General features: G+C 37.7%; 3 protein-coding genes across 3 annotated transcripts in view; 2 read left to right on the forward strand and 1 right to left on the reverse strand.

The window, feature by feature from the left end:
• LOC140752329 (E3 ubiquitin-protein ligase AMFR) overlaps positions 1 to 17,017 on the forward strand; it is a 57,201-nt gene extending 40,184 nt beyond the window's left edge. The window contains exons 5-11 of the mRNA XM_073086584.1: positions 8,632 to 8,810; positions 10,886 to 10,996; positions 11,691 to 11,875; positions 15,610 to 15,873; positions 16,015 to 16,114; positions 16,355 to 16,556; positions 16,865 to 17,017. Of these exons, the coding sequence (XP_072942685.1) occupies positions 8,632 to 8,810; positions 10,886 to 10,996; positions 11,691 to 11,875; positions 15,610 to 15,873; positions 16,015 to 16,114; positions 16,355 to 16,556; positions 16,865 to 16,885 (1,062 nt within the window). The 3' untranslated portion in view covers positions 16,886 to 17,017. The remainder of the gene's footprint in view (positions 1 to 8,631; positions 8,811 to 10,885; positions 10,997 to 11,690; positions 11,876 to 15,609; positions 15,874 to 16,014; positions 16,115 to 16,354; positions 16,557 to 16,864) is intronic.
• A 4,016-nt stretch (positions 17,018 to 21,033) lies between these two features.
• Dad1 (dolichyl-diphosphooligosaccharide--protein glycosyltransferase subunit) lies at positions 21,034 to 21,700 on the reverse strand. Its single transcript, XM_073086922.1, has 2 exons — positions 21,420 to 21,700; positions 21,034 to 21,235 (listed from the first exon to the last, which is right to left on the reverse strand). The coding sequence occupies exons 1-2, from the start codon at positions 21,625 to 21,627 to the stop codon at positions 21,105 to 21,107; spliced, it is 339 nt and encodes a 112-aa protein (XP_072943023.1). The 5' UTR covers positions 21,628 to 21,700; the 3' UTR covers positions 21,034 to 21,104.
• Positions 21,701 to 21,942: 242 nt separating this feature from the next.
• Positions 21,943 to 22,816, forward strand: Prosbeta6 (proteasome beta6 subunit). Its single transcript, XM_073086921.1, has one exon. The coding sequence runs from the start codon at positions 22,082 to 22,084 to the stop codon at positions 22,778 to 22,780; it is 699 nt and encodes a 232-aa protein (XP_072943022.1). The 5' UTR covers positions 21,943 to 22,081; the 3' UTR covers positions 22,781 to 22,816.
• Positions 22,817 to 22,975: the final 159 nt, after the last annotated feature.

The following is a 22,975-nucleotide window of genomic DNA, read 5'->3' on the forward strand; positions in this document are numbered from 1 at the left end:
TTCGTATGTAGCGAAAACATAGCATAGGTCTATTGAACACCGTTGTTAGTAGTTAGATTAGTGTACCTGATTTCTATCATAAAATGTATAACTGGTACCTATATTGGAAAGAAACACAATTTCATAAACACAATTTCGCTACACAATACTTTTACCTATCTACTGACCGTGTGCACGATAAATATATACGCTTGACAACACTGTTTACCTTTAATGAGCCATGTGGCCGGAAGTGGGTGGCATTTTGCATATCGTCTATTGAGTATGTAAATATAAACATTGAAGTGGTTACGCAAAGGCGCCAAGTGGGAAATAGTGGTTATCGACTGCGCTCGGCGACGTGGCGTGCTCGCCTGCCGCACCCGAGGCGCCTTTGATTTGTAAATGCCCTGAAATTATATTTCATATTGTTCTTATTTTTTATAGCGGTTTTAAATGCTTCAGTGTTTTGGTTTGAAATACATTGTGAGCTAGAAATGTACACGGCGTTCCAACTTAAACCGTAAAGAGTCTAACGGATTTGGATCCTCAAGTAGAACAATCCTGTTTATGCTAGGGTTGATTACAGATGTGTTCTTGGCGACAGTGACTACTCGTCGTTCGAAAAACTGTTTACACCTTGGCTGCTGCGGTCCCTGATAATAATGCATCACATCATAGAAGTTATCTAGTGAATTATATAACTACACTCAAGTTCCCAGTGCATAACGTAGAGTTCGATGCGAAACTAAAGTAATCAATTCTCAAACCGTTAATGTGGTAATGAAAGCGAATCGTTCGAATGCTATCGAGGCAACTGTTTCCGCGCAAATGTGAATGGACCTGAACTATGTTTTATTTGTTTATCTGTTACGCGGTTATTTAGTCTGTGGCGGTTTTCTTATAATCTGGACCATAGTGCCGTGTATAGTCTGTGCAATCGTATCTATGTTCCTTTGTCTACTTTGTCTATTCTCTATAACTTCCGTCCGATGAAAAGTTCAGTTGAAGCAAGTTGAAGTAACGACAACGACCATCTCTAAAAATATTATAAATTGGTGAGTGGCACCATTATATCCTCCAAAGATATAACATGGTGGCCCATGAGGGGAAAAACTAGTGAAGATTGAACAAATATCAAAAAACAAGAAGCATCAGGCGCAGGGTGACATCGTGCAGCGGCGGCGGCGGTCACCCGAAAGATAAGTGTGCCTTTTCCTCCTCCAAGTCTGTCCAAACGCTTAAATTAACCCAAAATCCTTTAGCACGATTCAAGATATTAATATATTTGAAAGATATTTCGTGTAATTTATCGCCAACAGAAAAACCGCAATGGCGGCATTTTTTTCAGCGGCACCTACCCGACAAGTAAAAAAATTAAATTAGGTTTCTTTTAAATTCATTGCCTATTTCAAGCATTCAGGCTATCAATTTAGTAATTTCATTCATTTTCCCAACTATTTAAGCAAGTAAGTTGCAATTTGTATACCTAAATATTCGTTAATACGTATTTAAAGTTTGGTTCTCGGTTTAAATCTTTCGGTTACACGTCTTAATTATTTCGCTGTTTAGCAAATCTCATTATTATCAAATATTTAGAGTATTTGCCGACTAATTCCAGGCCGCAAGGTGTCGCATGCCCGCGGCGTGCATGCTTAGCGAGCAGTAAGACGGCAGCGACCGTAGAGCAGCTGCTGCAGCACCGGCGGAGTGCGGCTGCAGCGGTGCTGAGTTGCAGCTTCGGTTTCCTGTGCGGCAAGTACCACCTAAATGAGGAGCGTGAGCAATCTAAATTCACTAAGTTATTAATTAATCTCTGGTTAGTCTAAAAGTGATAAAATTTAAGTGATAATACTTTTAATTTGCAATGGATACTAATACTAAACAACGTCTTAAAGAATTAATTACAAAAAGGGCTTCTGCAAAGGGGCAAATAACTAAATTTAAGCATTATTTATCTACTTTATCAGATTTGAAAGAATTAACTAATATTCAATTAACAGAGTTAACGTTAAAACTTGCAAAATTTGAAGTATTATCTGTCAGGGTTGACGATTTGCAGAATGAAATAGAGATTTTAAACCCGGACAATTTATCAGCAGAGATTGAGGAACGGGAGATTATTGAAACAGATGTCATAATGAATATAGCTACTGCAAAAAACTTAGTGGATAGCTTTACTAGGCGAAATGAAAGCGAGCAGAGACGGAATTCTGTTCGTGATGCATCTTTTGTTTTGGATGAGCAAGAAATTAATCTTAAACTTCCTCAGATACAAATAGCGAAATTTGATGGCTCATATTTCCGTTGGTTGGAATTTAGGGACACTTTTGAGAATTTAATACATAATAATGATCGCATTTCACCAATAAGTAAATTTCACTATCTTAATTCATATCTGCAAGGTGAAGCGGCCAGAATTATTTCTAATCTAGAAGTCTCTAAGGCTAACTATAGCGAAGCCTGGCAGTTATTGTGCAATCGCTACAACAATAAAAGAATTTTAATTAACCAACACCTCAATTCTTTATTTAACATAAAACAAATGCCACATGAGTCAGAAAGGTCATTACGTTTTATAGTTGATCACATTACCAAAAATTTACGCGCTTTAGCTAGTCTGGGACAGCCAACAGATAAATGGGATGTAATAATAATATTTATGCTGACGTCTAAACTGGACAGTAATACTTTACTTAAATGGGAGGAATATCGTAACAGTATTGAAGGAGAGGTACCTACATTAGATCAATTTTGCAAATTTTTAATTGATCGCGCCGATGTTTTAGAGTCTTTAAATCGTAACCAATTTGATATCGCATCAAAAACGCGCGCGCCTGCGCGGTCTGTGCCTACACATAATAATAAAAGAGAAGGTCATAATAATTTCACAAAATCATTTGCTAGTATGCACAATAAAAATGATAACCATAAAAAACTTAAAAAATTTAAGTGCATTATTTGTAATGAAGGCCATAGGATATATGATTGTCCTACTTTCAAGGCCAAAGGAGTGGATGAAAGAATGATGGATGTAGTGAATTTCAAATTATGCAAAAATTGCTTGCGTCAGGGTCATTCAGAGGATGATTGTCGTATGGGTCCTTGTATGATGTGTTCAAAGAGGCATAATACCCTGTTGCACCGTCCAGCTCCTTCAGCCAATCATTTTGTCTCTCTTAACCAAGAAGAAGAGACAATTGTCAACTATTCAAATCAAAACAAGCAAATCATATTGTCTACTGCCATGATAGAAGTGATGAATCCATTCAACCATCAAAAGGTGAAAGTTCGCGCTTTGTTGGATTGTGGTAGCCAAACGTCTTTCATATCTGAATCCCTAAAGATCAGATTAGCACTCAAATGCAACCCAATTGACTCACTAAAGGTCATAGGTATAGGAAATACAACTGCTTCTAATGTAGTTGAGAGTTGCAACGTTCAACTCAAATCTATAATTTCAGATTTCACAGTAATGTTGTCATGTCTGGTAATGAATGAACTTACAGGCTTTTTACCAAAGGCTCCTGTCGATGTTAGCTCGCTAAAGTTGCCTGATGGCATTCAATTAGCCGATCCGAAATTTAATCAGCCAGCCCCAATAGAGGTCTTAATAGGAGCTGATATTTTTTGGGATCTGTTAGGCAATGAGCAGCGCTCTGTAGGGGAAGGAATTAATAATCTCAAACTAAGAAGTACTAAGTTAGGATGGATAGTGTCTGGTTCTATTCAATCTGCAAACAAAAAATTGCATTGCAATCATGCTATTGTATCAAAGTTGCAGTCCAGTGAGGCTGAAATTAATAAAACTTTAACAAAATTCTGGGACTTAGAAGAAGTTCCCAAAGGTAAGGTAATGAGTGAAAGTGATAAATATTGTGATAAGCATTTCTCGACTCATACTACTAGGGATATGACAGGTAGGTTTACAGTGAAGTTACCGCTAAAGGATACACCTGACTGCCTGGGAGACACACATCAATTAGCTAAAAAACGATTTATTAATTTGGAGAAACGATTAAAGCGAAATTCATTGTTTAAGTTAGAATATGCTAAATTTATTAAAGAATATGCTGAATTAGGGCATCTATCTGAGTCTGAAAATAACTTTTATAGTGCTCCGTGTTACTATCTGTGCCATCATGCAGTTCTGAAGCAAGACAGTGAGTCCACTAAGCTCCGGGTAGTATTTGATGGTTCAGCTGCCTCCACATCTGGATATTCACTTAATGATATTTTACTGGTCGGTCCAAATGTTCAAGACTCTCTCTTTGGTATTTTAATACGCTGTAGGCAATACAAATACTTGCTTACTGGTGACATAGAAAAGATGTATCGCCAAGTATTAGTAAAAGAGGAGGATTGTAATTTACAACTAATGCTTTGGAGGGAGGATGAATCTCAGCCCATAAAAACTTTAAAATTGCGTACATTAACCTATGGTACCTCAAGTGCTAGTTATCTCAGTACACGCTGTCTTTGGCAAATAGGAGAAGAACAAGATGATAATTTCATTAAAGAAATCATTCAAAGGGATTTTTATGTTGATGATCTAATAACAGGGTCTGATAATTTACAACAATTAAAGTATATATTACACTCTGTGTCAAATGCATTAAGGTCTGGATGTTTTAATCTCAGGAAATTTAAAAGTAATTGTTCTTTAATTGTTGATGAGGTTGCAGATATGAACATGCAGGACAATTTGACCATAAGTGAATCGTCGAGCACTCTTGGACTTGGCTGGACTCCATCCAGTGACACCCTTCATTTTGCCATAAATGATTTTTCATATAGTAGTGATACTGTCATAACTAAACGTTTAATTATGTCAAGCGCATTCAAAATATTCGATCCATTGGGCCTGTTGAGTCCTGTTGTCATTATACCTAAAATTATGTTACAAAAACTTTGGCAACAAAGGTTGGACTGGGACCAGCCTGTCCCAGTGCAGATAAAGAATGAATGGATTAAATTCACTGATAATTTAAAGTACATAGCTAGTTTGCATATTCCGAGGCTAGTATTAGGAGATACCCCTGAGTGTATAGAACTGCATTCATTCAGTGATGCTTCCCAATCCGCATATGGGGCTTGTATTTATATGAAGTCCATTGGTTCTAATGGTGACGTCACTATTAAGTTGCTGTGTGCTAAGTCCAAGGTAGCGCCCTTAAAGCCTACTACAATACCGCGCCTCGAACTGCAGGGCGCCCTGCTCTCCGCCAAGCTTACGAAGGCTGTGATTAACTCAATACGGTATCGGCCGGGAAGGATAGTTCACTGGTGTGATTCGAGCGTTGTGCTAGGGTGGATAAAGGGAGACATATCCAGGTTAAAGACATTTGTCGCGAATCGCGTCAGCGAGATTGTGGAATTAACTAGTCCTGGGGCTTGGCGATATGTACCCACTGACTCAAACCCTGCAGATTTAATTTCCAGGGGTATAGAAGCGAAACTTTTAATGGTCATGGACCTTTGGTGGACTGGGCCTAGCTTTTTATTCCAAAATGAATCGGAGTGGCCAATTCTAAAGGTCAACGACTCAGAAATTTTACCAGAAATAAAAGCACATTCAGTTGTTGTAAATGAACCTATTATTAATTTTGAAAAATATTCATCTCTTAATAAACTTCAAAGATCGGTCGCATACATTAAAAGATTTATTTTCAATTTGAAACATCCCCATGAAAGGCGTGTAGGGGTATTAACAGTGGACGAATTACGTGACTCATTTCATGCATTATGCATTATTGCTCAAAATCAATCATTTCCTAACGAGTACTTAACGCTTGCTAGTGGGAATCAATTAAATAATAAAAGTAAAATACTATCTCTTTCTCCTTTTATGGATGAAAATAACTTGATTCGAGTTGGTGGAAGGATTCAGGTATCAAGTTGCCCATATGAACAAAGGCATCCAATTATACTTCATGCATCACACAGGTTAACTAAATTATATTTTGAAAGGGAACACATTCGTACCTTGCACGCTGGTCCGCAGCTGTTATTAGCTTCTGTGAGAGAGATTGTGTGGCCGGTAAATGGGCGTCATCTTGCAAGACGCACTGTTAATATCTGTGTGCGATGTAGGCGCCTGCGGGGTAAAACATTATGTCCCAAAATGGGTAACTTACCTTTCCAGCGAGTAACTCCGGGCTATCCTTTTTTATCTGTTGGCTTGGACTTTGCCGGTCCATTCTACATTATAAACCGCAAAGGCCGCGGCAGTCGCGTCATCAAGTGTTATTTATGTATATTTATCTGTTTGCGCTATAAATGCATTCATCTAGAGGCTGTTAGTGATTTAACGAAGGAAGCTTTTATAATGACCCTAAGAAGGTTCATAGCCCGACGTGGGAAACCAACGGAAATATTTAGCGACAACGGTACCAATTTTGTAGGCGCCGCAAAGGAAATAGGAAATTTCATTAAACAATCTCAGGAATCTCTATTTGATTTTGCAGGTGATCAAAGCATAAGTTTTAAATTTATTCCTGCCTATTCTCCTCATTTTGGGGGTATATGGGAAGCCGGGGTAAAGTCCGCTAAGCATCATATAAAACGCGTCATTGGCAATAGCCACTTAACCTTTGAAGAAATTTCTACTTTGTTTGCACAAGTAGAGGCCATCTTGAATAGCCGTCCTTTATGTCCGCTCTCTTCCAGTCCCAGCGACCTTCTTCCCTTGTCTCCAGGCCACTTTATCATAGGGAGGCCCTTGACTGCGCTGCCTACGCCTGCCCTTGATGACTGTAAGGAGTACCAGCTAAGGCGTCATGAGCGTCTTGAGAAGATACGGCAACATTTTTGGAGAAGGTGGCAAAGAGAATACTTATCGGAGCTACAGCAGCGAACAAAGTGGCGCACGGACACGTCCAAGCTCAATGTTGGTGATCTAGTGCTGCTCTCGGAGGACCATTCCTCTCCGCTGCAATGGAGGCTCGGGCGAGTGCTGCGCCTTATCCACGGTCCGGACCAGACTGCGCGCATCGCTGATGTCCGCACCGCGAAGGGTTGCGTGCGCCGGCCGCTGGTGCGCCTGTGCCCTCTGCCCACAGCTGAAGAGTTACGAGGTTGAAAGCGTAGCTTTCAACGGCCGGGAATATGTTTCCGCGCAAATGTGAATGGACCTGAACTATGTTTTATTTGTTTATCTGTTACGCGGTTATTTAGTCTGTGGCGGTTTTCTTATAATCTGGACCATAGTGCCGTGTATAGTCTGTGCAATCGTATCTATGTTCCTTTGTCTACTTTGTCTATTCTCTATAACTTCCGTCCGATGAAAAGTTCAGTTGAAGCAAGTTGAAGTAACGACAACGACCATCTCTAAAAATATTATAAATTGGTGAGTGGCACCATTATATCCTCCAAAGATATAACAGCAACTTATCGGAGCGGTTGAAAGTTGGCGAGTTACACGAGTTGTGCTTGCTCCGCTTTCAGCCCTGTAGATTGTAATAGAAGTTCCACTTGAGAACTTTCACGAACATAAATTTACAGACTGGAGTTCAGGTTTCGTATACAAGAGCGGAAAAAGCAGCAATGTCAAAAGCTTAATCCAAACTTATTATACTTATTATACTACACTTTACTATTATTAAATATTTATATAAAAGTGCATGTAGCTTGTTATCGTTATTACCTTAAAATTCCTATATAGAAAAAAAAAGAGGATGAGTGGATCTATAATACATGTTTTAAGTTATATTTCTTCGGCCATAACTAAATATAAACAAGCGTTTTAATATAATTTTAGATTTATATAACGTATACTCGTAAAGGTCATATGTTAGTTACATACATATATTAATCGGTGTTACATAAAGCGTAAGATTAAATGAATAACAATAGTAAAGACTTCACTGTGTTAATAAATGTAATAATACTTTATAAATAAAAGCATAACTAAAAGCTCCCGTCGGTGCATCTATCCATGGTGTGCATGTATACGCAAATTATGATCGAATATCAAACAAATAAATTTTCCCTAAGAATATTTTAGTTGTAGAATAGTTAGTAGAATAGGTGTTATAAATAGGGTAGTAGAATTCTTTTGAACCCGATAGGTAGCGCTGTTTTTAGGATCTAATTTTTTTGTGATGGAACGACGTCTCTCCAGTTGCAGGAGCTATACGGAGGTGGAGATCGTAAATACCTACGGTATTTTATTTCTTTAGCGGCTTAATTGCGGAAAGCTCGGTCCGCCCCGGGTCTCCGATCCTGGGGGGCCTCCAACACGGTTGCTAAAAAAGGTCGTTAGACCCAAACAATCTATGAAATGTGTATCAGTCAGCGAAAAAAGGTCACCTTATCACAGGCGAATAATTCTATTTGTCATTTCGTAAAATCAATTTTTACATTTTTGGGGGTCTCCATTCAATTTTCCGCTAGAGATGTTAAAAAATAATCGATTGTTATTTTTTATAATCGATTTTTACAGTAATATTCATCGATTTTTTATAAATCGATTATATAAATTACGTGTTTAAATCTATTTTTAGAAACAGTTCGTATCTATGCCGGTGCCGGTGTAATTTAAAATAAAAATCGATTATTTTTTAACATCTCTACTTTCCGCCCCGGGCCTCCGCCGACCTTAGTCCGCCACTATTTTATTTACTGAGTTGTATTTATTGTTCCGTGTGGCAGTCGGTGTCGCTGGTGACGGAGGTGTGCCACGTGGGGCACATGGTGGTGTACAGCAACGCGGTGGTGTCGATGGCGTCGCTGGTGCTGCTGGTGCAGCTGCGGCACCTGCTGCACGCGCTGCTCACGCGCGTGCGCCGCCACCGCCTCTACACCGCGCTCGCGCACCACATGAGCCGCAAGTATGCTCGCACTACGTTCTTTACACTTATACTAGCTGACCCGGCAACAAGAGTGAACGACGTTTATCACTTAGGGGTATGAAAAATAGATAGTAGCCGATTCTCAGACCTACTGAATATGCATATAAAATTTGGTGAATATCGGTATCGGAAAAGTCCGAAACGACTTTACCGATTACGGCACTACGGTAACTAACATTGTGACACGATAATTTTATATATAAGATGTTCATAATCATAATCTTTATTTGCTAAATAAGGTACAATGGGTTTTAAATAATGTATAATATCGTCTTTTTCCTTTATGACGTGCAAATATACAATCAGGTATGACAAAATTATTTCCAAGATTATTTATAATATTAAGTAACGAATTGTCAGATTAAACAATACAAACATTATTTGTCATGCAGTTAGTTAATATTCATAATAATATTACATTCATAAATTGTCAAACAAATATTTTAGGCTGTTGTTTGAAAGATGAACTGTTTTAGATGAATACCAGCTCAATGCTCCAATGTATGACGTTCCCTTGCCGTACTTATATAAAATCTAATTATATGCTGCAAAAATGATCTCTACTTGAATTGCACTTCAATTAAAAGTAAATTAAGAAATCGGGCACGAGTAGAGTAAAATATGAGACTCAATTAAGGACTCAAGCACGTGGTAAACTGTAAAAGCGTCACCTAGATACGTTCACCTAATTAACAGAATAATTTGTAGACGCACAGTATCACGCCAGATAAGCCCATCCCAGAAATCCATTAGCATCATGCGACCGCAATCTGTTTCAAATTATCTAACAGCAATTAAAAGTAAATAGATATGTTTGTTATGTCCCGATAGTGTTTATTATTATTGTAAAATTACCCTGTTATTATCTAATGAGTCACTATTTTTGAACGATTATATACGGAAATTCATTAAATCCAATATGTATTGTAATGGCTTATTTTGTATGAGTTGGCACGCTCTGCTTCACTGCCGTGTAGGCAGGTACACGTACATAAACATATTTTTTACTTCTTACGCATAAATAGTATTATATATATTTTTAATCAAATAGTATAATTAATAAACAAAGAAAACCGGTCAACGGTGTTTAAGATTTGAATGAAAAATTAGTACGGTGAATTAAAAAATCGTATAAATCAGCAATAAAAATTAAGCTTTGTAAATGGTGTTTATCTCTTGCGTTTGCCATTTTTGTGAAAAGAGAGTGGAATTTATCAGGAAGTTGAAAATTCATTTATGTTTATTTATTCTTGAACATAAAAATACCGTATCTAACTGTACTAGAGTAGATAAAATATTTAAATGATCACGGAAATACACTGTAATCTCGTAGATTTAGCGCTATGGTCTCATACCAAATCGATAAATCGTTTATCGTGCTGATATGATTATCGTAATCGCCTTGATATCAATATCTATGCCCAACGCAAGCCTTGGATAACTCAGATTAAGATCACCTCTATTCAGATCAGGCTTTGTTTGTGTTTGCTGTCTAAGCTTACAATGTTTCAAACTGATGGACGATCAACCGCCTAACTGATAATGTATGCTAATTGTAGGTGTTTGGTCCTAATATTTAGTACATGTGGGTGTGAGTGGATAATGATGATGTAGTTACACCAAGATTAAAGATTATTAAAATTTGTAAGTTAACTAAATACATTAAAAAGTTATTTACATATTGAGTTTATTAAGTCATTGGCATATTGTAAATACATCTTTAAACACATCTAAAAGATTTACATTACTGTTTAAAAATCTGCTTATTTGTAAGCAGATAAATAATATTGTAAGGTACCATCATTAACCTACAATATCGAGTTTCAAACCTTAATTCGAATGACTATAAAATATATATAACTTCCAGAAAATAAAGATTAACTGAAATATGAATTCCATCAAGAAAGGGATATAAACTAAAATTATAATAAAGTAACAAATAATAACTTATGAATTTATGACACCTTTTAATACTAACGTATTTCTATTAAATAATAATATGGGATTTTACACTTTTAAAAGGTTTTATTCAATTTATAATGTGTTGTGATCAGCTACCCGATGGCCAGCCCCGAGGAGGTAGAGAAAAACCAGGACAACTGCGCCATCTGCTGGGAGCCCATGAAGGAGGCGCGCAAGCTGCCCTGCGCACATTTGTTCCATAAGTAAGCAAATACAGTGTAGCGTGATGTCAATACCTTGCTAAAATTAAATTGACGTTGTTTTAATTAAACAATGATATATTTTATCAGTGGCCTAGTTTTGTTATCGTAATGTGAATAAGTTATTTCTGATACTTAAGGTATTATTTAGTTTAGACGTTATTGAAATGTTATTTGGGTTTCCATATTTATATAATTGTTTAAAAAAATCATAATCCTATATAGATAAGTATATTTTTGAATTAACAAAAAATAATGAGAAAGAATTATCATCATCTATTCATTATTATTTCACTGCTGGGTATGGGTCTCTCTCATAATGGGAAGGATTAGGCCCTAGTCCACCGATGCGATTCTTTTTTTATAAATCTCTCAGGTATGTGGTAGACTTCACATATCTTTGCGATTACTTGAATAAATGAGATTTGATTTGAATTGAATTTGAATTCTTTTTTTTTATAAATGTCTCAGGTATGCAGGTTTCCTCACGATGTTTTCCTTCAACGTTTAAGCGAGTGCCAATTAATATCTAATACGCACATAATTTTGAAAAAATCAGAGGTGCCTGCCTGGGATTTGAGCCTCGGACCCCCCGATCGAGAGGCCGAGCATCTTAACCGCTAGGCCTATCACTGCAACGAGTCGCTTGTTTGGCCGTGTGCGTCGCGTGTAACGTGTGTGTGTGCGCGTGTGTCAGCTCGTGCCTGTGCCGCTGGGTGCAGCAGGACGCGTCGTGCCCGACGTGCCGGCGCGCGCTGTCGGCCGCGCCGCCCGCCGAGCTGCCGCCGCACGCCGCGCTCCCCCCGCTGCCGCCGCTCCCCCCTCTGCCGCCGCTGCCCGCGCGCCCGCAGCGCAACCCCAACCATCTGTTCCACTTCGACGGTACGTTTACATCCCTCGACTATTCTAGTAGCACCCGAGCAGGAGCGAAGTTGGTGGAACTCCTCTCGCTTCGTTCGGCGCTACTTTACTTTCCCCTAGGTACAGAAAACTTTTAGTAACGACGATGGGAAGCGCTGCTATGTTTCAGTTTGAATGATGCGACGCGATGCGATGACGGACGAAGTACTTTTGTCCGAAGAATCCTAATTTGATCCTCGGCGCTAGCGATGGGTAAGTGATCATATCAGAGATTAATTGTTAAGGTCCAAGGGATATAATCGCCTCTCAATGGCTCTCCATCACCATCAGATTACACCTACACCTGCCACGTGAACACTATACTACAATTACTCTGTTTAAAATACAAGTACACAATAATCCTATGATTATTTTACACATACTTACTACAGGCATTAATATTGGCAGTTACTTATTGCTTAATATTAGTTAATATTTAATTGTAATGTCTTAAAAACGAACATCATAATAACATGAATCAAATTCGTCAAATATAATATACACCATAATATAATAAACACCAATAACCTTATATTCTGAAATTATATGTATAAACCTGTTTCTAACATATTCTGTCTTATATGACTAACATGACATCATTAACTGTCCAGGTTCCATAAATTTTCATCTTTCAAATATACTTTTTATATTCCATGCATCGCACATTCCACATTCAATTTTAAATATTTTATATATAATTAAATAGCCTAAGTATACGAATATAATAAATATAAGACTTTATATAAGAAATACGGGTTTTATAGAATATTCCATGAAAATGCAATTAACCTATACGGATAAACAAATAAAAAAATGAAATTAAATATGTTTTGATATCGCCTAAAACAGTTACAAATAATCAATAATTCAAAAATAATAAACAGAAACTTGTACAGTATACTATGATTATAGCCGTTACAGGATTAAATTCTTATGCAGCTGTCACGTGCAGGTTCTGCCAACAACAACAAGTACCCGAAAATGACGTAAATACATTTAAATGTAGTACATTAATTAGTGTTCAAAAAAATAAAGTATTATTTTATAATAATTTTATCTAATTTGTTAAATTTATAAAATACACTTATTTTACATCTATTGCAAAGTAAAGATTTTTTTCGGCTAGTTATTAAAGTGTATATGTGTATTAAACATAAAAAACTTTTACATGTTTTTTATGATAAAATATTGTGTAAACATTGGGTAAAATGTTTTTCGCTTTGCGGGAACCTAAATACTATAAATATTTATAAAAAAAAATCAAAAATTTATCTCCTATGCACAGATTAGCAGATGGTACAATATTAAAGATATTATCACAAATTGAAATAGAACAAGTTAAACCGCAGACAATCACAATACTGTCTGCTGTAATTGAATCTGTCGATAATGGGCTTGCCTCACGTGGCACTAAATGATCGTGATTTAACAATTAAAGTATTATACTCGCTACGAGAACAAACTGCCGCACGAGGCTGGCCAATCGGCTCTCCACTCGGTATAATCACTTTTATTAGGTACATATCGTATAATCAAGCATAGTACTTATTACTTTAAAAAGTGTGGTGGAATTATTTAATCGATAAAGTTATTAAACGTAAAGTAAATAATTAGTGAAATAATCATACGTTTTTACTAATAATATATATATAAAAAAGTATAAAAAACATGGCTATAAAATATTGTCAGTTTTCATTATCTTATGCATGGTTGTCAAGAATTTATATAAGTTAATTAAACAAAGAAAAAAACTTTATTCCGATAAGCAATATTCACATAGTCCAAAGAAGTTAAAGTTTGTCCAATGATAGTTAAATAGTAAAGTGGAATACAATTATAACCAACATGGAGTATAACCAATGTAATTGCTAGCTAGTAGTAGTATAACAGGCAGTCACTCATTGAAATGGTGGGCAAAGATAGCATTGTGACTAACCTACATTTTATAAAATTTTCATTTTTTTCAATTTATCCCAAGAAAAAAAGGTTTTAATATTTACGTTAATTTAATTTAGTGACAATTTTTAAAACTAAACCTATGAAAAAAAAAAAAATGAATAATTTTTCAAATTATTATTAGAGATTCAGAATATATTAATTATTGAAAATTCTTAGGTAGTTTTGACAAGCAAGCATTATTATGATGATGATGATGAACAGAAGAGTTCGTGGGGCTGTATCTTACTATTGCGTAGTAAAGTATATCTAGAATTTAAATCCATAAAGCAGCACCGTGGCGGAACAAGCACCAACCTTGAGTCCATCTGTGAAGTATAATAATTGTTTAAACAGGTGTATGGTCTGATAAAAACAGAAACATATATTTATTACTTAAATACAAAATTCACACCTGTTAAAATTGAAATATAGTATTAAAATTATTATTATTTTAAAATTTCCTATTGTTATTATAGCGCCATCTGTCGTGGAGTAGAAATAAACAATATACATGCGGTTAGTATTAAAATTTTACATTTTCTATAATTAAATTGAAGTTTTTATTATTCGGTAAGGTACATATAAGTAAGGCGGGTCACCTACACTCTATTGTTATGTGCAGATTTATCAATCTTAAAGTTTGGTTGCTCCACCTGAATCTACTATACACTATATTATGCGGTTACCATTAGTATTTGCTAGTCACGCTACTATATGTCATTGTAGTAGTGGTTATAGCGTTATATCATAATGACATTCCAATCAATACGAATTAACCCGTCCTCACGAATCATACGATATAGCTGCTTCAGATTAATGACTATTCGGTATTATGTATCTAAGAAATCTATTATATACATATCGCTTTTCTGGAATTAAATTTAGTATACACAGTTACGGACGATTGATGATTGTATAGCGCGGATGATGTCTTTCTATGTGGACTATGGCATTAAAGTTCGAGCACAAAAGATTCGTTGATGCAGCTGGCTGAGGTACTGAATTGGGATGCCCGCAAGGGTTTTGTGCGCCATTACCCAAGGTTACAACTGCATTTGAGATTTTTATTCCAATAATACACAGTAATTACTTATAGAACATTGAAGTACAATAAGATAATTTTGAAAACAAATATAATTTAGTTCAATGAAAAAACCATAAATATTCTTGAAAGAAAAAATAAAACTAATAAAAAATAATGTCACTTTAAAGTAATTATTTCATTGTGACATAGTAAATGTCTGTCGTACTATCTTCAAAATTCCTGTCAAAAATGTTGTAACTCGTGTAAAATAATAAATGTATATTTTTCCATTCTGTGGGCGAAGTTTATCCATAAGTCAGAATGCATTAGATGCAAGAACCCACTGCTGCGTGGGCGCTGGTGTTCTCTCTCTTGTGTGTTGCGTGCTGCCTGCTGCTGAGGCTGAAGATTTCCGAATGGACTCGGACACCTTCCAACAGACCACCAGGTCACACGTAAACAGTGTCTTAAAGCCATGGAAATTTCCCATGCTCAATTCCATTGTTGCGATTACATCGATCGTATATCAGTTAATTATAATATATGTTATATTTCACTTCGTAGCTTTCTGCAGTATCATTTAAGGTTGGTTGAACATTCCTACGGGCAGGCTGCGTTCCTTCGTCGTAAGGTGGATGAAGTCATTCCTACCACCGTAAGCCGGTGGCAGCTCGCTCGGCTGGCATGTTGCAATATACAATAACACGAGTGTCAGAGTGGAGGTGGCGCGTATAGAGAAGTGTGTGTCCGGCAGGGTCCCGCTACGTGTCGTGGCTGCCGAGCTTCTCGGTGGAGGTGACGCGCGTGCGCGCCGCGCCGGCCGCCGCCGCGCAGCTGGACGCCATGGCGCGCCAGGTGCAGCAGCTGTTCCCGCACTACCCGCTGCGCCTCGTGGCCGCCGACCTGGCGCACACGCGCTCGCCCGACCTCACCGTCGACAACATCCTCGAGGGCCGCCTGCCGCCGCCGCGCGCGCCTGACCCCGAGCCCGAGCCCGCTGCCCCCGCACCCGCACCCGGTACGCGCTACTTTCACATCGCTCGATATGATTTTCAAATTTTTAATGATGGAAGTCTTCCTTGAAATATGTTAAGAAAGTTAAAACCCTGTAAGAAATGTTGTCAAACTTACACTTGATGAATATTTCGTAAATTTTCAGAAACTCCAGCACCGCCCGACACCCCGGCCAGTAGCTCTGCAGAAACTGCCAGCTCTTCCGTCTTTCCTTTCAACTTCGACGACTTGGACTTAGATGATGCGTGAGTTTTAAAAAATATATATATTTCGTACATTCTGTTGCAACTCGTGATGATTGCGATGATTGTCAAATTAGAATTTTATAGATTGTTAATATATTATTTATATTGTAGGAAATATAAAACAAAAATCAAAACACAATATGTTTTGATACAATGCATTGTATAAATAAATTTTGATTTATGAAATCTAGTAAGCGGATGTAATGAGTTTCATGAACGTATGATGTTGTGGTGCGACAGCGAGCGGTCGGAGGCGGGCCCGGCGCAGTTCTCGGTGTCGGCGGCGGAGCGCGAGAGCCAGCTGCAGCGCCGCAAGCTGCGCCTGCTGGCTGCCGCGCGCCGCCGCTACCTGCAGCGACACGCGCTCAAGCGCCCGCTCGCGCCCGCCTCGCCCCCCTCGCCCGCCTCGCCCGCCGCAGACCTCGCGCCCGACGGGGACCAGGTGGGACAGGTCACGTGACCTACCCTACATTATACATTTACACTTGTAAAATTAAATTGTTCCCAATATTTACATTTTATTTTATTTTTTATTTAAATACTGAAGTAAGTGTGACAATTATACATTTAATTGAAGAAATAGGTTATTCACTAATTTTGGTAATTATGTCCTTCTTATTTAAAAGTAAAATATATTCTAAATTTATGAAATGTATCCGTAATCAGAGAACTGATGGGTTGACTGATTTAGTCAAAAAATACTTGAGTCGCATCGAGAAGTCGATTATTATTAATAACTGTACGCGTTAGGAGTCCCCGCCGCGCAGCTGAGTGTTCCGGCAGGTGATGTCGCAGCTGGCGCGGCCCACGCTGCAGCACGCGCGGCCGCTGCTGCTGCCCACGGCGCGCGCGCCCGCCGCGCACGCCGCCCGCCCAGCCGCCGCCGCCGCCGCCGCCGCCCGCCCAGCCGCCGCCGCCGCGGCCGCCCCGCGCCTGGCGCGCGTGCTGTGCGGCGACGTGGCGCTGGTGGCGGCGGGGCGCGCGCCGGCCGCGCCGCCGGGCCGCGTGCGCCTGCAGCTGTTCCCGCCGCCGCCGCCGCCGCCGCCGTCGTCCGCCGCGGACCCGGACGATCGCCTTCCCCTGTGAATCTTTTCAATTATGAATCGCGCAAAACGTCCCCTCCCCCCTGCGTCGCGTCGATGACGTTGCACATTTGATGGCAGTGATTTTGGTTCCCCTTTTCTCTAGATGATAGTTGTCCTCGTCGACTGTCCCGGCAACACTGAGGAGACCGCGAGAGGCTATAAACTGTGTGGTTAATTTTTCACGGACATCATGGATGTTGGCGCATGCTTTTCATGTTTACATTTTTAGATTTTACGTACTTAATGTTGAATTAACTAGATTATCATACGTTTAGGCACTATAATTATTATAGTAATCACCATGTCTCGAGTTCGGCCAGTGTTGCCCCGCTAAATTCGCTTTGGATGTAGTTATGATGTAAATATTTATTTATAATATTATGTTCCTTCATTGCTATAAAACGACCACGTAACGGAAGACACTTGTCGAATCGAGAGAGAGAGAAAGTAATGTAGGATAGGTTAAGTTGTTAGAGTTTGATGGATTGAAGGGGATGTCTCGTATTCTAATTATGTACGCTCTTACTTACGATGATTTATGCCAGTGGATACGCAATTCTACCAACTATGTTGTATTCAAAATTTCTTTATAACAAATTATAGTTGGTAATTGTACTTACATGATTAGACACTACGGAAAATCCCTGCACCAGTGATTTCTTAGTCGTGATCATGTTACGGATACGAATTATGATTATTCATTAATATTATTCCAACCTATTATTTTTACTTATAACGCTTCCACTTTATCATACTAGAACGAACTCTTTCCAAATGTCTCGACTTTTATCACGAAATAAATTGTAACTAGAGGAAATTGTATTGTACGTAACTTTTGAATAATTGTTAGTAGCCGTATTTGTAGTGATATTTTGGATATGTATTATTTATAAAATGTCTTGATGTGTTTAAAATCGTTGCGATGTACTTAGCTGGCTTCGCTCTCCATTGGCCCCTATAGTATCTCGGCATTCTTTTTTTATATAGAATTCTTTGGAAATTGCCTTAGTAGTATTTTTTTATAGCAGCGAGCGACTTATTTTTCTATTGTAAGGAACTTGAGAGTGTATTTTTCTATAATAAATTTGTGTAAGTGTCTATTATAGTGTACGACATTGTCCATATACGGTACAACACTATTGTCGCCCTCCTTGTAGAACTAAAATGTAGGCTTAACAATTATTATCAGGCATTTTATTATTGTGTAATATGCCACGTTTTTAACAAATTTACGCCTATAGATGTGATAAACTTTTACGTAAGTTTTTATTTATCAATCCATTAAATTGTTGGTAGTGTTTTAATTCATTACGGAAACTGTATAATAAAAAATATTACCACCCCGATGTTCCGTTTTCAAAGTCAAGCGGTTAGATTATAGATGCAGCAATCAGTATGTCGATTATAATAACTACAAATTGTCGCAGGCCGACATAACTTTTAAAATACAATGTGGTATATACATATGTTGTCATTTTAATACGAAATATGACATGTAAATGTAAACATTTTAGCCTTTGTATTTATCAAGTATCATAGCTTCTCAATAACTTATTGTAGTTTCTGTATTTACAAATTTGACGGAAATGTCTTAACAACCATTAATTCTATTTATCAGTATTGTATGCACTCATATATGATTATATAATAAAAAATTGATGTTCTTATTATATCATTCGTGTTAAATTAATCTGAATGTAATAAATTAGTGTTAATATTGTAACAGAAAACTAAAAGATACATCAATTCTATCTAATTACTTAGTCTTGTTTGATTATATTTTTAAATTTTATATTTTACATTCTTGCTCCAATATTTTTAGGATAGTTTGTACTTAGTTTTTTGATTATCAAACTGTAAATTAAGATTTTTCTTTTTTTTTCTTTAATTTGATTACTTGCGGTAATATTTTAGGTTTATAATTATTGTTAAATTTTTGTTATTATTCATAAAATTGATCCAAGACTAGTCAAAATAAAACTGATAAGATGTGCGTTATTGTTTCATTTTTATTATCGATTTATCCCAAGTTCAATTCTTATAATACGAGGGCCATACTGAAAGTTTTTAGAACTGGCCACTTATCATTATATTAAACAAATAAGTTTAAATTTTGAAAATAGAACTTTACCAATATTATTAGGTATATATTTAATTCATTTGTCATTTGTTTTACTATTTTGGCCGCAATATTGAAAATTGTGCACGTCAGCATGAATATAAGCCGAGAAAATTTTCGTGCAATGATTTTTTATGACCTTCGATGTCATTTAAGTGAACAAGAAAGTTATGATAGACTTCGATCGGCCTTTCACGATGAAGCCCCATCTCGTGCCACAGTTTACAACTGGTTTAATGAATTTAAACGTGGTCGCACTAATCTCACCAATGATCTGCGTAAGGAACGCCCCTCTACAGCGACGACTGAAGATAACATCAGTGTTGTGCGGCGTATGATAGAGACATCGATGATAGAGACTGACAAAAGAGTGACCTATCAGCAGATTCGGACAAGCCTAGGCATTGGTATGAGTCAAGTGCACAAAATCCTCCATAGCGGTCAGGAACCTTTGTGCCCGCTGGATACCTCATCATTTAACCGAGGCCCAAAAACTCCGCCGTGTTGATGCCGAGAAATTATTAAAAAAATTAACAGAGGAGACTCAAATGCTGTGTTCGACATAGTAACGGGTGACGAAACCTGGATTTATTGCTATGATCCGGAAATTAAAACGCAGTCTGCTCAATGGGTGTTTCCTTCCGAGGAGTTGCCAACTAAGAGAAAAGAGTTCGAAGTGTTGGAAAGAAGATGGTGGCCTCGTTCTTCGGAAGGACAGGTCATTACGCAACAATTGTCTTGAAGGATCATAAAACGGTTAATGTAGAGTGGTACACTAATAATTGTTTGCCACTTGTCTTGGAAAAAGTTCGCGAGGAACGACTTCGCATCAAGATCCTCCTTCAGCACGACAATGCCTCGTCGCACACCGCCAGCAAAACGATCAACTATTTAGCAACCTCAGACTTGGAATTACTGAGTCACCCGCCGTATAGCCCCGACCTCGCACCCTGCAATTTTTATTTATTCCCGAAAATAAAAGAAAATGTTCGAGGAAAACGTTTTACAGACGCCGAGGAAGCAGTGGCTGCGTTTCAAAAGGCCGTCGAAGAAACCCCTACGCCCGAATGGGCAAAGTGCTTTTCTCAGTGGTTCCATCGGATGCAGCGATGTATAGACGTAAACGGACACTATTTTGAAAAGTTATAATAAAATAATAACTTGTTAGTTTGCTTAGTTTTTGATTTTCTAAGAACTTTCAGTTTGACCCTCATAGTGAAATGACAATTCTTATACAGCATTAAGTGAGGTCTTAATTCTTAAATGTCAAAATCTGCAAACTGCTTACATTGCCCATTACCACTTTATTATACTTATTCATAAAACTATAAGTAGTTGTCGACCAATACCTAAGCTAGATTATTTACAATTACTTATTCCTTCAAAAATTATTCCTCATTAGTTTGCATAATAGACTTTTTTCAAAAAGTGCAGGTGGGGGACAAGAGGTGCAACTCAACACATTAGGATTTGGGTTTACCCCTTTAACATCCTAAAAATATACATTATGTTCTCTGACAAGTGCAAAACAAATGTAAAATTTTAATGGACTAATACATAAGCAAAAAATGCTGAAAGAAGTAAAGTTTGATGAAAATTAATACTACTTTTTTAAGGTCCTTTTCTCAAGTCTGGAACCAAACAAGTTGATATTAGTTTAAAGATAATGACACCAATACTGAAACAAAAAACTCAAAGGCTAAATCATCACAAACTACAGAATAATTAAAATTTTTATTAATAATAATTCATACTGTGATTACAATTAATGTTTATGTTATAAAAACTAGCCTATGAAGTTAACAACAACAATGTGTAGCACCAAATGGGCAAATATAAAATCTGCAAAGCCTCTCTCTGCACTAAGTCCTTGAAATTCATTTTTGTTCTCAGGGTTCACTTGTAGACGTAGACACACTGCAAAGAAATAAATATTTTAATTTGTAAAAATAATATAAAATAGTATGTTCAGTTGGCCTGGCCTTACACAAGCAAATACGAACATAATATAGGTATGTATTCTGTGCCCGTACATAAATACAATCACTTGTACCACCCAGTTATTCCCATTATAACAAAATCAAATATGGCTTTTGTTTACCTGCGAGGACGAACGAGCTGACTGTTGAAATAAAACCACTCAAGAAAGAATTGAATGGAAACGTGCCGACGAGGCAGCAGTACACGAACTGTATTACGGCAGTTAAGAAAATGTACAGCAAATATGCGTCGATAATCTTCAGCTTCTTAGGTGTCTTTGTAGTGTACTCTTGGTACAATTTTGGAATTACGGATACTAAAGAAGTCATTTTTATTATAATTGTTACAACCGGCTAGTCTAACAATTTTTTGACAATTATAAAATGGTTAGAATTTGACAGCTGACGTGGTATAAGTTCATAGACTACGTCGAGTAATCAACCAAAGAGTAAAACACACAAATCAACATTAATATCGCCTTTTCACTTGATCACTTCGATCACTAATACGAACTATTAGTGATCGAAGCTTAATCATCATCATTTTATAAATAAATTAAACTTGTGTTTTTTTTTAAATATAGCAAATTTTAAAAAAAGCTTTAAAGGTACTTTTCATTTGTGTCGGATAACAGTTGGCAACACTTTTTGCCCAAGTTGTCAAAAATCGTAGATATCTCAAATCATAAGTCAATTTCAGAATTGTGCTTGTCATTCAAATTATTCTTGTTGTTTGATATTCTTTACTATTCTTCATAAAATTTGATATATTTGAACGATCACGATGATGAGTTTAGCGGAGAATTTTCCTGAATATGCAGTTCCTGGAGCCAAGCAGGTGCGTTTCGAGCCTTACGCAGACAACGGAGGCAGTATCGTAGCCATCGCCGGCGATGACTATGCAGTGATCGGAGCTGACACTCGGCTTAGCACAGGCTTTTCGATTTACACGAGGGAACAAAAGAAGCTATTCAAACTGTCCGACCGCACGGTACTGGGCGCCACTGGGTGCTGGTGCGACACGCTGACCCTCACCCGATTGCTGCAAGCGCGTATGCAAATGTATGAACATGACCACAACAAGCCGATGTCGACGCCCGCCGTCGCGCAGATGCTGTCGACGATGCTCTACTACAAGCGGTTCTTCCCATATTACGTTTCCAATGTATTGGCTGGGTTGGACGCGGACGGGAAAGGATGCGTGTACAGTTACGACCCGATTGGCCACTGCGAACGCTCCAACTACCGCGCCGGGGGCTCCGCTGGTGCCCAGTTGCAGCCGCTTCTCGACAACCAAATTGGATTGAAGAACATGCAAAATGTTACTGAAGTCCCATTGCCCAGGGAGAAGGCATTATCACTGTTAAAAGATGTATTCATAAGTGCTGCAGAAAGAGATATCTACACTGGTGACAGTATCTATATATTAGTAATAACTGCCAGTGGCATTCAAGAGGAGAAGTTTGAATTACGTAAAGATTAATGCTATTATTACAGCAAATAAAGATTTTTCATATAATGCTTTTTTATTTCATTTCATTATTGAGTATTCATGTAGTTTTTTTTTATAATATAGGAGTAGCAGAAGAGCATGCAGTCCACCTGATGGTAAGTGGCTACTGCCACCCATGGACATCTGTAATCAACCCCAGATAGGATTAGATATTCCTACCTGATG

This window comes from Epargyreus clarus, unplaced genomic scaffold (genome assembly GCF_041222505.1).
Source record: "Epargyreus clarus isolate Ecla_fem2 unplaced genomic scaffold, WU_Ecla_fem_2.2 ptg000024l, whole genome shotgun sequence".
Lineage (NCBI taxonomy): Eukaryota > Metazoa > Arthropoda > Insecta > Lepidoptera > Hesperiidae > Epargyreus > Epargyreus clarus.